The sequence below is a fragment of the Nuphar pumila genome, chromosome 3 (genome assembly GCF_984573655.1).
Source record: "Nuphar pumila chromosome 3, dmNupPumi1.hap1.1, whole genome shotgun sequence".
In the NCBI taxonomy this organism is placed as follows: Eukaryota; Viridiplantae; Streptophyta; class Magnoliopsida; order Nymphaeales; family Nymphaeaceae; genus Nuphar; species Nuphar pumila.
Window position 1 is genome coordinate 6,464,411 of NC_143251.1, and position 17,163 is coordinate 6,481,573.

The 17,163-nt window shown below is 35.7% G+C and overlaps 1 protein-coding gene across 2 annotated transcripts; it reads left to right on the top strand.

Moving 5' to 3' along the window:
• The first annotated feature begins 4,718 nt into the window (after nucleotides 1-4,718).
• LOC149841769 (glutamyl-tRNA reductase-binding protein, chloroplastic-like) lies at nucleotides 4,719-11,678 on the top strand. 2 transcript variants are annotated; one of them, XM_089998685.1, is made up of 5 exons: nucleotides 4,719-5,311; nucleotides 5,700-5,780; nucleotides 7,589-7,693; nucleotides 9,085-9,234; nucleotides 11,325-11,678. In XM_089998685.1, the coding sequence occupies exons 1-5, from the start codon at nucleotides 4,892-4,894 to the stop codon at nucleotides 11,553-11,555; spliced, it is 987 nt and encodes a 328-aa protein (XP_089854811.1). In that variant the 5' UTR covers nucleotides 4,719-4,891; the 3' UTR covers nucleotides 11,556-11,678. The 2 variants fall into 2 exon arrangements, with proteins under 2 accessions (XP_089854811.1, XP_089854810.1); XM_089998684.1 differs by having other exon boundaries at nucleotides 4,725-5,311; nucleotides 9,073-9,234.
• The last annotated feature ends 5,485 nt before the right edge of the window (nucleotides 11,679-17,163 follow it).

Genomic DNA, 17,163 nt, shown 5'->3' on the forward strand with positions numbered 1-17,163 from the left:
ATTGTATATTTCTTGGTAGAAGTCTTTTTTAATGGAGCAGAAAACAAAAAAGTGTGGCCGAGCACTGAGACAAAGTATAGGACCCTTACATCCATTGTTTCAGAGGTGGTGTGGATTAGAGGTTTGTTATGTGTTATGGGTATAAAATTTGAAATTTCTATCATATTTTGTGATAACAAGAGTGTTTTGGCATTAGCAATTAATCCGATATTTCATGATAGATCGAAACAGTTTTAGATAGATTACCACTTCATAACGGAAGGAATAGACTCTGAAGACGTAAATGCTAAGTTCGTGTAGTCAAAAAATCAAGTGACATATATTCATAAAGGGACTCTCTAAGGTGAGACATCAATATGTACTGAACAAGTTTTGCATTTTTAAAGTTTAAACGTGATGTACCACTTGAGGGGGCATGTTAGACTGACTTGGGGCATTTTAGTCATTTTTCCCAACAAGCAAAGATTTGCAATTTTACGTGGGATGTCCAGTTCTGGCTCCAGATTTTGAAGGTTCATAATATTATAATTTATTGTATTGGTTAATATATTTTATCTTTGATGGTGTGTCTATACTATACTCTATAAATTTGATATTTTTTTGTATTATGTACTCCTTTATGACCAAATCCTTTAGGGCTTCTTATAGATAATAAAGCATATGGGTTTTGTCCCTAACCTGCGATAGAACAAAGGGCCATAGCACCAGCTATTCCTTCTTCCTTCTGCAGATTTTCAATTACTGTTGAATCAAGAACCAAAAAAAAAAGAAAAACCTTTGAAGCTCATGATGGGTCAAATAGATGGTAATTATGTTCCTATGGCAAGAGTTGATGCAAATGGAGGACTAGATGGCATAGTTCCATGTTAAACATGTGCTAATATGGAAAACTTCAGCACACTGAGACTTGATGTTTTCTCCCTATAAAGACTTTACCAAGGCAAGTAAGATATTTTGATCCTTCTCTAGAGTGTCGGAAACCCGAGTATTAAACCATATGTTTCAGTCCAACCTGCAAGTTTGATGCTGAGATTTGCTGATCCAGCTCTGCAATTCCTTCTTGTGAATGCATTATTGTCTATGACTAATTTCTGGAGGATCCATGGCTCCTTTTTAGCAGAATATGGCTGCTCTCATCATTCCTTTGGTCCATTGTTAGGGGTTGCCTAAGATCGGCATGATCTTAAGAATCATCAAAGTTCTGTCTGTGTTTCTTTGATCTGCCATTGGTTCTATGTCTTCTGTATCCTTTGATGTTCTTGACTCATTTTCTTGTTCCATCTCTAACTAGTGGTTGTCTATCAAGATGTCCATTGCCTCCTTGCACAAACACATTTTGGGGCGCTCAATCAGTGATAGCTAATGATCCAGTGTCGTGTTTGCTGTGGTCCTTGTATCCTTAACATGCAACACAGTGGAACATGTTATCGTCCACAATAAAAGAAACAAATGTAAATAATTGACATTTGAAGAACCACCTCAGATGATATTGGTAAAGGCTGTTACTGTACAACACTTGAGGTAATGGGGATTGCAAAATTGCTCTTTGTTCTTAACAGATCATGTGCTTTTGCTCTATATGGATAAACAGAACTGTTGAAATATCAATTTCTTGTTTATTCCAGAAACAAAATCTTGTCTGGATTACTCTGTGCAAGTGTGCAGAGATGCTGCACTGCTGGTGTCTCATCACTTTCTCGATGTTTATGCCTTTTTCACACCCCTCTTTGAGAGCATGCTGTAAGCAGTTATATGCAACTATTATGCTATTCTGCATCTGTAGGTAACTGTTTCAGACAGAAACCCCAAAAAATAGGAAACACACCTCACACACACTCTCTCTCTCTCTCTCTCTCTCCTGTTCCCCTAAGCTACTTAACTACCTCTCTCTCTCCATATGGTTCCCACTTTCTCACGTCTAAGATATCAATCCTATGCTTTAGAAGCCCGAGAAGTTTGTCTCTCTCTCTCTCTCCATATTTACTATTTTACTATGCCTTCTGGGGTTCATGTACTCTAGCTTCCTGGTTTAACATCACCGAATCCTTTTTCCAATGCCCCAAATAGCATTTAGATATACTGTATATGATCCATGATGCCGGGAAGGGCATAGTGATAGTGTTGCATATGGTCAGCAAGATAGAATATACGATTTGCCTCATTCCTTTTGTAGCCTAATGAAAGTTCTCATATGTTGTTGTCATATAGCATTTAATATATTTTCAAGACCTTTTAGAGCAGGATGTTGAAAGTTAGATTTTTTTATGTGCAGGATGTTGCAAGCCAATTTTTTCTTCATTTTTTTAAAAATAAATGCAATGTATTCCTTTTATCTTGTGTAGATGGAGACATTTCAAATTCAACAAATAACAGAACGAATCCTCTGAATCTTAGGCTGTGTTTGGGAGCCTTGAATTGGCAGTTATGTTGTGGAGCAGTGGTGTTGCTGAAAAAATACGTTGGGACTGGTGTTGACCAGCCCAACACCACATTTCAACACCTTTCACGTGAGGATGTTTTTAGCAACTCTATCTCTCAACATCACACGTTGGCAAAATGATATTTTGGCAACACACTGAAACCATGTTTTCATGCCATTGCAAGACTTCAAAACTGCTATCTATTTTTCAAGTTTCGAAAAACATGTCTATATGTTGTAAAGTCTTTATGTAAATATTTCTTACTAAATAAATTATAAAGAACAAATATATGAGGCCCGATTGATGAAATGCTCAAGCATTACAGAAGGAGAGCCATCCGATCATCGTTGGTTGTTCCTCCTCTCTCTCTCTCTCTATATATATTTATATATATATATCACAATGGTTTGCCTGGAAAGTAGGGAAGAAGGTCATCAAAGATGTGCATGCTGCAACAATTTCATTATGAAGTACGCACTTAGTTGAGGTTTGGGATTAATCATATGGCTCCCAACTGCGATTCATTCAAAAAGAATAGGGATCGACCTTGACTCAACCCAACCTAAACCCCAAAACAGCTACTCGCTGGATCAACGAATGGGTCCCTCTACATTTGTAGTAATAAAAGCATTTCATTGTCTTTTGCTTGGTCATCAATCCTTTCTCTCTCTCTCTCTTAGTTTGGTGCAGCGCACCAGCACTTTACAAGTTATTAGAAAAGCTATACTGTATATCACCTTGCTTCTTTAGTGTGCATTATAACGCTAGCCTATTCGAAGTTGTGCCTATTAGGTAGTGGTCGGTGATTGGAGGAACTGTCTTGCCGGGTTTATCAGACGAGCTGGTTTCCTTGCCTTGTTTGTGAAACATGCAGCAATATGGGCTCTGTATCCAGCTGGCTCATGTCTTTTCTCCTGGATATGAAGCCTCATGCTAACACCCATCGTATGGGTGTGCAAATATGTCAACCTTGTCCGACTTAGAGATGGTTCGACGATATCTGATCAAATTTCTTGCGTACGGTATAGGACACATTTATTTGAATTTGGACTTGTAGGTCGATCCATACATACCTGACACGAATCGGTGCCCACCTCACAGGATGGACATAATCATCCCATGTCTTAACGTGAACTTGGAAGGGATGGCAAGCTTGTGCTTATGCTCTGGAGTCCTAGAGATTAGTATCAATTTGGAGTTTAAATGATGCATCCGTAGCCAGCCTAGGCATTGCAAAGTTTTTTTCTTTTTTTTAAAGAAAGATTTGTACGCTCACGTTCTAGATTTTGATAGTTAAGCTTGTAGTTCATACATCTGATTGAGCTGAGATCGTGCTGCTTCACGAACGTTATTCCTTCCAAAAGAACATGAACCGTCCAATCTGAAGTTTGATCTTCCGGATTGGCTTCATTGTTGTTGAAACCGGCATCACAAATCTCGTTCTTGAAAAAAAAAATTGTGATGACATTTCTCAATATTTTGAAAATTGTGCTTTTCTAGGAAAATATTGAAACGTATAAAAAGATACAAATTATATAAAATTATAAATAACATAAATCATACTATAAAATTTCTTTTCTTTTGCATTAAAATGATAAAAACATGAAATTTTGAAAAATCACATTTTTTTTGTATTGTACCGGCCTTTAAAATCTCATGATGATGTCGTAACATTTTCAAAATACCCACATTATTTGTTACGTACGATGGAAAAACCACCCAAAATTCCACCTTGAGTAGCTTGGTATTTTTTTTCTTGGCTGGTGAGTAATATATATGTGGAGGGCAGCCCACGCCGATCATTCTTATTGGCTGGTAGAGTAACATATATTTAGGGGAACAGTTAGGGTTAATATTTGGTGTTATTCAAGGCATATAACTATTGAGTATACCACCTTTTCTCTTTTCATTTTTTTTAGATTTTTTTCTGTAGATCGGATTCTATGGATGTTAAATACAAGGTTTGTTTAGCATAAAATGAGTTTTAAATGATGTGCAGGCTTTTTAAATACTTCAGAAATCAATGGCCTACAATCCACTAATTTTATGATTTAAAAAATCATATTTTTAAATCCAAATAACGTGATCCAAGATTTGATCTTTAGCAAACAAAATCATGCTAAACACATCTATGTGCTCAGATTGAGTTGATAAAGCTTCAACCTCTTAAGAGTTCCGTGCCTTCGATGGCACCTAATGTTAATCCGCACAGTCCACTCCAAGCATTGGCTGCTAGAGTAATATATAGTGGTAGGGATGGCCCCACACCAATCACCATATATCTGGACCGTCATTTCAGAGATGAGAGGTCTGCGTATGTGCCAATCTGAAAAAACAAACGAGCCTGTGGTTTCTCATCTAATCAGTTTGACATCCAAATCTGCTTACCGGTTCCCAAGCTTTCTCTTTCAACGCCTTGAGAAGGCGACTCTAGATTTCGTGGTCTGAAGGCGCATATCTCTCCTGCCACTATGCTGCCACACGCCCTTTCCTTCAACCCATCTACCATCTCTCTGCCACCTTCAAGAGGCCCATCTCTCGCCATCCATTCTTCACACACACAAAAGCAACTCCTCTTTGCTTATTTTAAGCAACACCCACCTCTCAAATCTTCCATCAAGCCTCCGAAATGCTCAATTGCCGTGGCTGAAGCAGATCCGAAGGTATTGCAGACCAAATCAACCAGACCATCTTCAGCAGAGGTGTCGAGGACTATCATGGAGCTGGGGTCACAAGGGACACTCTCTGCATTGACTCAAGAAGGTTGGCCTTTGGGGATCGGCGTTCGTTTCGCTGTGGACGGCGAAGGGATGCCCATCTTGAGTTTAAACCCCATGAATCAGGGGACCCCAATTTTCTCCACCAATGATAGGTCCAGTCTCCATGTTCAGGTAGCGTCCCACTTGATAGGATTTCAATTCATTTTTACCTGCAAAACTGTTTCGTTTGGATGTTGTGTTTCTTTAGGAAATTCACTGGTTCTTATGAACATGAACACTTTGAAATTGGAATTAAGTGGGAGGGTGGTCCATGGGGTTTTGATTTTGGGAAATAAAATGTAGTTAGGTAGCTTTGTTCTTCTTGGTTGGTGTATATATTAGTGGATTAGTGAAGATTTTTTCTTTTTCTTCTTTTTTTATTTTTATTTTTCACGTAGAAGAATACTTGGAATTATTGAAGATGGGAAATGATTTTTTTCTTTTTAATTTTGGTTGGTGAGAACGGTTTCAGCTTTGATGGTGTTTATTGTTGTTGTTATTTCGTTTGGATGCGATCCAGTTGGAGCAGAATGGGTCTTGCACTCCTCAGTGTACTCTGCAGGGCAGCCTTTCTCGACCAGAAGACAAGATGCTGCGGAAGGTACGAGTTTAGGCCCTTGTTTGTTTTGTTTTATTCTTGTGTTTGTGATTAGAGAATTTTTGGGATTACTGATGCTGCTCTCTTTCGAAAAAGTTCAAATGTGGCGTTTTCCATTATAAGTTTATTTGCCACCATGTTTAAGATCCTTTTCATGGCCACTTTTTAATGTGTTCCTTTTGAACACGTTTGAATTTGACAAATCTCTTTTAGTCATAGTTTTCTCTTCGAAATATCATTCGTCATTATGAAGCCCCAGTTTGCAGTTCATCCTTAGCGTTTTAATCTCTTATGAGGTTAAATGACCTTTTCAGTTGGTTTTGGCATTAAGTTGCTATTCTGAACGTTTGAATCTAAAACAAATGATAACCAACCAATTCGGTTGCAAGTTATTCTATGAATGTTAGCTACCTCTTCTTCCTCGATGCATGACATGCCGCCCATCTTATTTTAAAAGCTTAAACAATTATTTGTTACTATTTAACAACATCATGTTTCTGCTTTTTATTTGCCAGTATCCGGTTTATGTATGGTTCTGTTTTTTTATGCCCTAGCCATGTACTGATGCTTGCAACGGTTGAGTTTGTCAAAGAAAGTCATTTGTATTTTAATAAAAAATGGATAATCAAATATCTTGGCACTCTGCATGAGCTCTAGCAAGTTCTTTTCATTTAGTGTCTGTCATCAATTGCACTACAAACCATTGGACAACAATATGAGAGAGAGAGAGAGAGAGAGAGAGAGAGAGGGGTCACCAATGGTCATTGGGCAGTTGGTCAGCAATCATTACGGATGTGATCTACATGCTTGGTTTTATAAGGACCAGCTCTTGAATCATCCGACTATGATGCATAAACAAGATCTTTTAAGGCTTTAAAATCAATGGCTCATAATCTTTATAAATATTCAAGCATCCAAAAATCATATTTTTTCATCGAAAATACACTGTCCAACAGCTAATTCCTAGCAAATTTACCATGCAGCGAACACATCTACATGGTTGGATTTGCACAAAAAAGTGTTGGAAATGCCCAGTTCATACAGTAGTTCTCATATTCTAGTGACTCTCTCTCTCTATATATATGGTAACGTTTTAGTAATGGTGTGATTACCTACAAACGAGTTTGGATCTCCTATGCTCAAGTTGTTTTGATCCAAACCAACCTCATGGATGAATTCAATATGGTCAAAATAGTGGGAACCGGCTTTTGGATCATGTTTTTTCAATGAAAAAACATGATTTTACGGCCCTGGAAAGTATCACATTGTAGATCATTGATTTTTGAAGCATTATAAAATCCTACCCATGTGTCGTAATCGGGCAATTTAAAAGTTGATTCCCACCAAGTGAAACATGTAGATCACATCAGTAAGGTTGATTTCATGAAAACAACAAAAAAATAAAAAAATGAAAACAAAGGGGCATTTGTAGGTAATGGTGACTATAACCAATAAAGCCCCATATATATATATATATATATATATATATATATATATATATATATATATATATATATATATATATATAATCACGTAAGCAACGATAAATCCTTTTTTAGTAGCCTACGGGGCTTTAAGAGAAATTCGATTTGTATATCTACATATATTGATTTTTGAGCTTTTCCTTACTCGTCAATTTCAGCTGCCAAATGACAAAGATCATGCTTTTCATCTATTCATTTTTCCTTTCTTCTTGAACATTTCATGTCATGTCTTGTTTCCATTTCTCCTGCAAATTTTACCAATCTTGGTTACTAAAAGTTAGAAATAGTTATTGACTAATACTTAGCAAGTTCCATGGCTTATTGCAGAGGCTGCAATCAGTATGGAAGAAAAAGTTTGAGAAGGAAATTGGTGAAGACTTTCTTTACGTCATGACTGTTGAAAGGGTGCTTCATATGGAAGATTTCAAAGAGGTATTGTTAGTCCAACTTGTTTTTTTTCTTTATTTTTTATTTTTTGGAAGTCGAGGAACCCACCAGGATTTAGCCCTTTTGATCCCACCTTATAGTGGTAAACTTTGGGAGAGTGGATCAGCCCCATAGTGCTGTTCCATACCTATTGCAGGTTTGATCCCAGGGGAATCGAACTTGTCATGTCTGGGACCTCCGGACTTCTTGATGCTCTTAACCAATTTGGCAACCCTGTGGGAGCTAGTCCAACTTGGTGTTAGTGAAGGAAAATCTTGAATTTTCTTTTAAATTGATTTGACTGGATGGTTGATCATGCCACAATATGGGTTTGTCAAATCTGGTACCTTTTTCTTAGGTACCAATTTGTGCATTGAACTTTTGTAAGTGGACTATCTGCCTGATTTGTCTAGTTTGGGTTTGGTGTGAGATTTTTTTTTCCTTTTAGGTCTGCAAGGACTACGACATTCTGGCTCACAGTTGCGAGGTTCAACAGACTGGTTGCCTTGACTTTGGACCAAGTGACCATATTATTCTGTTTTTTGCTTCTTGATTGCTATGTGATAATTCTGATTACTGTTTTGGAATCATATTATCTTCTCCTGAAGTCAATTACATCCATAGGTTTATACCGCTTGCTAATCTTGCAAAGGGTGAGCTTGGGTTGTCGTTCTTATCCCCCTCAAAAGACAGGCTAAAAACCACCTCTCTTATCTGGTTTTGGACAAACTTTGGCTTATCCATGCTGGGCACCTTGGTCTTTGACAACCATGGCTTTACAAGTCACAATTTATCTCTGACATTTTGAATTTATTGTGTTCTTAAAGTCTTTTATTTCAAAAACCAAAAAACTTAAATTTGAACTAAAATAGAAAAATGAAGATCATGATATTATTACACGTTCTTAATTGAATTGAATTTATTTATTATTTTTAGATTTTTCCAATTAAGGATACCCGATGTTTCTTGAGAAAATAGCTTATTTCTTCATTCTCCAAAAAAGCCTTCACAATATTATTGTGAGAACGGTTTTGTGAGTATGCTTGTCTAGTGGTCTTTTTCAATATGGCGATGGGCTTGATATGCATTTTGAAAAGCTGACAGTTTTTGTAGAACTCATATACTGCAAATCTGCCCCTTTTTGCTATTTCTGTTGGTAAAAAGAAAATCTCACTATGACGTATTCCTAAAATTACACAAGGATCCCTCCTAGTATTTTATTATTCTGCTGGATCAAATGATCTTGCCTGAAGTTGGAGAACAAAATGGGGAGAAAAATAATTAGATAAACAAATTACCATTAAAATGCACATGTGAGCAAAATTGTCATTAAAACTTCCAAACCATGTTTAGTGTGGCACTGCAAACTTTAATTACAGTTTTAGTTCACATTTCAGGATGCCATATGGGTGGAAGCATTGGAATATAGAAATGCATTGCCGGATCCTCTACGCACTTGTGCAGAAAAGATTGTAAATGAGATGAATAATAAACATATGGAAGATATCCATCGGTTTTGCAACATCTTTGTGGACTTGGAATTTCAGGTTTGCATGCCAAGCGTTGACTTAAATTATTGGTAAATTTTATTGATGTGGGAACTGATTAGAGAATTTATGGTGGTAGCAATATACTATTTACAGAAAGAGGTAATGCAGTCTTTCTACCATTTTTTATATGTTTCAGGATAAAAAAAAATAGAAATAACATTTTTTTCTTGATGCATAGTTCTAGACAGTAGATACTTAGTAGTCAACTATAACCATCTAAAAGTGAGCCTTTTTAAGGGGTATAGAAGGCTTGTGCTTGTGATAATATTGGAAGCTTCTTTTTGGTGTATATACAGCACAAACGTCTTATTTCTCGAATATCTGATCATGTACAACAGAACCAAGCTTTAGTTCTTGCTGCACATGATTAATTGTTGCTACTTGCAAAAGTCTTTTCTTATGCTGATAAAGTTGGTTTTCTGGTCAATTTGGAGGCCACAATTCTCATCTTTTACAAGTTATGTGCAAAAAATGAGCTGTTTCATAGAACATAAATTTCTGAATGAGTACTTCCGTTTCACATATCTAGAACTCATTGGTTTTATAGAAATGAAAAGATATGATTATGGTTACATGCTAATACTTTACAAGAAGCCAAGATCAAGAAATATCAAATAGTACATTAAGATCCTATATCTGTCCATTTATTGTTAATGGACATGTATAAAATCAAAGGTGAGAGAGATCATCATTTCCTTTGGACTTCAAAAATGTTGAAGATGAACCGACTGGCTTGGACTAAACTAAATGTGAACTGTGTATGTCACATCACAAAACCAAGTGTGAGTTTGCCAATATAGGGCCTTATTTTAATGAGTAATTGTGCATGAATTAGTAGTTCTGTTTGAGCTAATGGTTTTCTTACTTGTTATCTATTTAGACCATCAAAAGCACTTAGTCAATCTGCTTGTTTTTTTCACTCCTTCAAACTTGATAGCCTGCAGGTACTAATGGTTTTCTTACTTGTTATCTATTTAGACCATCAAAAGCACTTAGTCAATCTGCTTGTTTTTTTCACTCCTTCAAACTTGATAGCCTGCAGGTACCTTAGCTTGTACTCTCACAATTTATCAATCATCTGTTGACTAGTTGCTGGTTTGGTTTTTGTTGTCTCTTTTGGATCTATAGTTGCTATGTGCCAAGATGTGGGCTTACCAAATGCTCTTGTGAGCTTCCATGCATCCTCCCTTCTTCGTATCCTGCTTCCGCGATTGCTTCAGTTCCATCTCTGGATCTCCTGAGGTGTTGATACCTTTGGAAATATTACTCTTCTTCAAGCCTCAGAGTTTGTGCAAGTTTCCCCATTTTATTAGGAACAAGGATTAGGATGCTGGAGGTGGATGAGTTAATCCTTGATTGTTATCTATTTTCATGCCCTACTCTCCTCTATATATAGTATTAAAGGGTCAAGGAACTGTGTGCTTTAAGAATATTTAAGGTGGTTTAACACTATAAATTAGATGGACTCACATAACAAAAATTTAAGTTAAAGTGCATGCTTCTGTTTCTGAAGCGCAAATTTTTGGTATCTTTATTTGCTGAAGTTAGAAATGACAACCCTTGGCCTAGCAAAAAAAAGTTAGAAATGACAAATACTGTATCAATTTAAGTTCTTAACTCCAAAGTACTTTATAACTTTAAAATGAGAACTGGTTTTGTGATGTTTCTTGAAGCATGACATGTCTAGCTAGGAATCCTCTGCCAGTGTTTCAGGGTCCTGAATAGTATTTTCAGATGCCTTCTCAGTTCTCATTTACTGCCTTTATGCATGCAATGCTGTTTAGAGTTTTTGCTGTTTGTAGTTCAAGAGGACTTGATCACCTAAAAGGACAGGGGTATATGTGCACTGCTACTTATAGCAAACTTCCTTTTTGGTCTTTCCTAGAAAAAAGGTAAGAAGAAAAGATCACATGGTTTTGTTTTCAGTGCATATTTAGCTGTTGCAACTTTTAACAGATTCTGCATGCAGAATTTCAAGATTAAGTACTGAAGACAGCTTATGATTCAGTTATAGGCTATACTATTTGAAAAGACTGTCAATGTGGCTGTTTACAGCTATTAGAGCTGAAGTGAGATTGTTCTTGCAGGTAACAGAAGCAAGAATGGTATGGATTGACAGGTTGGGCTTTGACTTGCATCTTCGTTCTCCAGAGGAAGACATTTTTGCAGTCCGTATTCCTTTTGTTAGAGAAGTAACAGATGAGAAAGCTGCAAAATCATCAATAACTTACCTGTCCCAACTTTCATGGGAACTGGAAAAGAATTTCACTGCTCCAGAGTTTGAGAAGGTTAAGTGTTTAAAAAGAGTAACAAGGTAGTCTTTTTTTTTCAAGCTAGCTAGTAGCTATCAGTCTCATGGAGAGGTATGCTTCAATTAGCAAGTTTGAATCCTTGTACTATTTATTTCCAAACTTTTATCCAAAAGTGTGAAATTTTCCTCTTTAAGTTCAAGCTTTTCTCCATCGGCTACGACTCTCTCCCACTTTTGGTGGGTTCCAGATGTGAAATAATTTCTGTTCCTTTGTTAATGTGACAAGCAGTGATGGGAGACCTGTTGCTTGTTCGTTGAGTATTTTACCATGGTGCCAACCATGGTGAATCACATAAAACGCCCATATTCTTTTCGTCTTGATGTTATACTATTGTGAACATATGGTGGTGAGTGGTGTAAATTGAGTACGTCATTAAAAGGGGTTTTCATTAAAAAGGACAGCTTAACGAGTGAGAGAAAACAATCGGAAAACAGTATATATGGGTTTAATCAGATTTTAATTTAGAAAAATGTAGACTATATATATATATATATATATATATATAGATAGATAGATAGATAGAGAGAGAGAGAGAGAGAGAGAGAGAGAGAACAATTTACAAAAACACGCTTAACTTTTCAGGTTTTACATTTACCCACCTTGTTAATGAGATAATTCTCAAACTCTCACTTCTTGCATTTTAAATGCAGTATATTAAGTAAAATTACTTGGTTGCCCCTACTCTTTTTTTCTTTCACAGTTATCCATGAGTTCCATCAACACAGGGTCTCCTGTCTCCTTTGCAAATCAATCATCGGAGGCTGATTGCATCCCTACCGGTGGCCGGATCACCTGGAGATCATTCCTTCCCAAGCGTCTCTCTCTCTCTCTCTCTCTCTCATTTCGTCTGATTTCTTTTCTGCTTTTCCATCAATAAGGAGCGTTTTGTTTTTGTGGATTGAAATTGAGTTACATTTGAGCAAGGAGATTAGGGTTTCGGAAAATGACCTTACCGTTCTTGCAAAAATGGCACGCTTCATGAAATCTGATCAGTTTGATGAAATTTCTTGCATGTTTAAAAATTAGATTCTCGACTTTTTTAGGAGATTTTTCTCTCTGTAAATATAACATGAGTTTTGCAACTCATTGTTGTAAACGTCCTTAAAATGTGGGAGCCACTTTTTACTAAAAAAATGCCCAAGGGGCACATGCAAGAGGACTTCCGCAAATATAGCACGATGTTTCCCAAAATATACAAACCTCATTTTACTAAAAAAAAATGCATAAGGGCACAAACAAGAGAACCTTTGCAAATATGTTTACAACTCATTGTGAATGTCCCCAAAATGTGGGGACCTCCTTTTACTTAAAAAAAGAACACATAAGGAGCACATGCAAATTTTCACTCTTTCAAACAAATAATCAAGCCTTGAGTTTACTGTCATAGTGTCAAAAGAAAAAAAATGATAAAATCTCGTCTGACAAAAACTCATGAATGATTTTTTAAATTTTGTATTTTTTGGCAATTTTTTGGTAATAAAAAATAAATACAAATATAAAAAGTATTTTTTATAAAAAATAAAAATATTAAATATTAAAAAAACAAAAAGATACACAGTTTTGTATGATAAATAGCTGATAAAAACATAAATATCACGCTTAAAACACGATATTTATGTTTCTGATTAAAAAAATGAATATCTAAAAGAAGAACGAAACTCCATCTCAAGTACGAATCTAATTTTACTGCAAGCTCCGATCACATGGGGTCTTGAATTTAAATCACAGTTCATAGACCTTGCTTTGGTTTCAAGTATATATATGAAAACATTACAAAAACCCTCTCAACTTTTAACCTATTTACAAATACAACCTAATCTGAGATTTTATGAGTACCCTCCTAGTTTAGCAAAATAATTCTCAAATACCTGTTTTTGCTTCCTCATGGTTAAGTATAGTAAAATTACTCGGTTACCCCCTTCTCTCTATTTTACCATCCATTTACAAAGGGGATTGTCAAAACAGAGGGTCTGTCCCTCTTGTCGATCGACTGCCGAGCGTGAGCCGTCTCCGTACCTATCGTGGCATCAGGTTCTCTCTCTCTCTCTCTCTCTCTATATATATATATATATATATTTACACAGGTGAAATTTCTAAGTCATGATGATCAGAACCGTACCTGTGTTTTATGAGGCGGAGGGAAAAAATGGCCCCCTTATTAGTAGGAGTTTGGGGACCGTGCCTCCGAATTTTTTCTAAAGAATCAAAATAACAATAAAATTTGCATTCACATTAAACAAATATAATATTCCAAATATTTATATTATATTAAATAAAAATGTATAAAATATTTATATAAACTACCTAAACAATACTCGTCTGATTGTTTTAGAGGCAAAAATAGTTATCAAATCAGTTTAATCAAGTTGTTCAACATTAATTAACAGAGATTAACTAATACAAATATTTATATTATTTTTAGATTTAACTAGCAATAACATCAATTAACAAAAATTAACTAACAATAATTAATTTTCATTCAGATCCACAGTTTCATGGGCTTCCTCATTTGGTTCCACAGTTCTATTAAAATATTTATTGATAGCTCTGATTTGACTTTTAATTAATATTGCTTTCCTTTCTCTTCTTTTTCTCTTTTGAGCACCAGATTTATGCTTAGGAGGCATTATTTGTTGCTTATAATTAACAAATCACAAATACCTATAATTAACAAATCACAAATTAGAAATCAGAATTTAACAAAAATACCTATAATTAACTAACATCAATTAACAAAAATACATATAATTAATAAATCACAAATTAAAAATAAATAATTAAAAAATACCTATAATTAACTAACAATAATTAACAGTAATTAACTAATATCAATTAACAAAAATTAACAATAGAAATACCTATAATTAACAAATCACAAATCAGAAATAAAAAAAATAAGAATTACCTATAATCAATTAAAAGAAACAAATCACAAATAAAAAATTAACATAATGACCTATAATCAATTAACAGAAACAAATCACAAATAAAAAATTAACAGAAATACATATAATCATTTAACAGAAATTAACTAATATTAATTAATAGAAATTAATAACAAATCAGAAATTAACAGAAGGTCCAAAGGTCCAAAAGTCAAAAGAAGTTAGCAAACTCCAAATCCAAAGGTGGAAAACTTTCTTACCAGAGCTTATGTTTTTCCAAATGGATTTCTTCCTGGAATCTAAGCCACCAAAACAAGATAAGGATAAAAAACATAGGAACTCTGAGATCAGAGAGAGTAAAAGGTGATGAATTTCTGGAAAGAATCAAATCAGAGAGTTAAAACAAAAAGAACCCAAAAGAAGCATTATTTTTAACTTCAATCACTTTCATATAAACCTAACATGCCAATTGAATAAAATTTCAGAACTTATCTACAAAATATCAGACTTATGAAAGAAATAGACAGCTAAGCACATATCTTAGAGAGTCACAAAGTTTAAACAGGAAAGGAACATCCGAACATGGAAGAATTGAAAATGCCAAGTGGAAATGCTAATTTCAGAATATGTAAGAATTAGAAATGCTAATTTCAGAACTTTAACAAAGTGCAGAGAATTGGAAATGCTAATTGAAAATGCTAATTTCAGAACATGAAAGAATTAGAAATGCTAATTTCAAAACTTTAACAATGTGCAGAGTAATCCAAGTTATGGCAGTAGGAAAAATATTAGAAAAGAAAGTTGATTGTGGAATCCCTTATGTAGAATCACAACTCCAATGCTCTGAAAGAGATGGCATCGAAGAAGAGAACATGGAAGTACGGGATATTCAATATGCAGGTTGCAAGACAGCAAGAGGCAGTTGGGCCTGGCACTGGTAGTTGCTATCAGCAAAGAAAATGAACACACTATTTCGAGGAGAGAAGGCTCAGGTGGGATTGTGATTCTGTGAATGTATTAGAAAATGTTCAATTCCAAATCTCCACTAGACCAGATGGAATGATGAATCCAGAAAAAGAAACAAATGAAGATTTTGGGAGATACCTGAGTCGATCTAGCGACCTCTGCTGTCACTACTTTGGTGAGAAATCGAGCAAGAGAGAAGTTCTAAATTTCAGATCAAATCCAGACGGCACCGGAAGTCGAAACTCCGATGTCAATTTTGATCGGGTGAGCTCTGAATCAGTGTGGAGTTGGTCGAATCTGAATTAGATTGAAGAAGAATAGAGGCTAGCGCAAGAGAATTAGATTGAAGAAGAAGAGAGGGAAGCGCATGGGTTTTAGATTGAAGAAGACGAGAGAGAGCAGGGGTTTTAGATTGAAGAAGACGAGGGGGCACATGGGTTTTTAATGTTTAATCAGATCCAGGTCGAGTAAAGGATCTGAGTCTGATCCTTTACCCAAACCTTTTCTAAACAAATGTGGAGCTCGAGCCTTGAAAATGGGCCCCTAAAATTTTTTTGGGCCTAGGGGCCCTGAGGCCCAACCTTCATTGGCCGCTTTACAGGCTTGACTGTGATGATGATGGTAATAGTTGAACATTAAGCTTGGTCTTTAGTGTGCATCTTGGTTGACGAATCAAAAGAGATTCCAATGGGGTCAGGCCCCTAGGGGCACATTCATCACTGGTTATCATGGGTTGTTGTTGGTATCTACCCATGTAGCAACGGTCCAAAAAGAAAGTGGTCACTCTCAACTGAGGAAAATCCTAACAGAAAATGACCTTACTGTCCTTGCAAAGTGTCGTGCTTTTTTAAATGCTCATTAATTTGACAAATCTCCTACATGTCTAAAATTTTGTTTCTTAATTTTTTTAGAACACTTTTGCTCTTCCGCAAATATAGCATGACGTTTATAACTTATTGGTAAGAATGTCCCAAAAATACGTAAACCTCTTTTTACTAAAAAAAGGATGCATAAAAGGCACAGGCAGGAGGCCCTCTGCAAATATAGCATGACATTCAAAACTCAATGTTGTGAATGTCCCCAAAATGTGCAAACTTTCTTCATCTAAATGCTCTCATATTTGTGAATGTCCTTGTTTTTGCATGTGAATCTTCTCACACATTTGTGAATGTCCTATTGTGCTTCTTATGTGATTTTAGTAAAAAAAAGTTCACACAATTTGAGGACCTTTACATGCGAATGTTCTCACACATTTGTGAACGTCCTCTTGCATGTGCTCTTTATCCGATTTTAATAAAAGGAAGTTACACATTTTGAAACCTTTACAACTATGAGTTGCGATTGGGAAGATTCTCAAAATGTGTGAACCTCTTTTACATTTGTGAATGTCCTGACATTCACATGTAAATGTCCTTGCACTTTTGTGAACCTCCTCTTTCTTATGCCTCTTGTGCTAGAGAAAGCTGAGGTTAGGATCTCTACCATTGGGATTCGAACTTGCAATGTCCTCACACAAGGTGACGTGCACTACTTGCTCGTGTTAGACAAGCGAAGCCCCATTGGTGCCCCTTATGAGATTTTATTAAAGGAGGCTTGCACATTTTGGGAACCTTTGTAACGATGAATTGTGAATGCCCCCAAAATGTGTGAACCTCATTTTATTAAATACTTTTACTTTTGCAAATATCCCGACCTTCGCATATGAATATCCTCACATATTTGTAAACGTCATCCTGCTTTGTGCCTCTTATGTAATTTAGTAA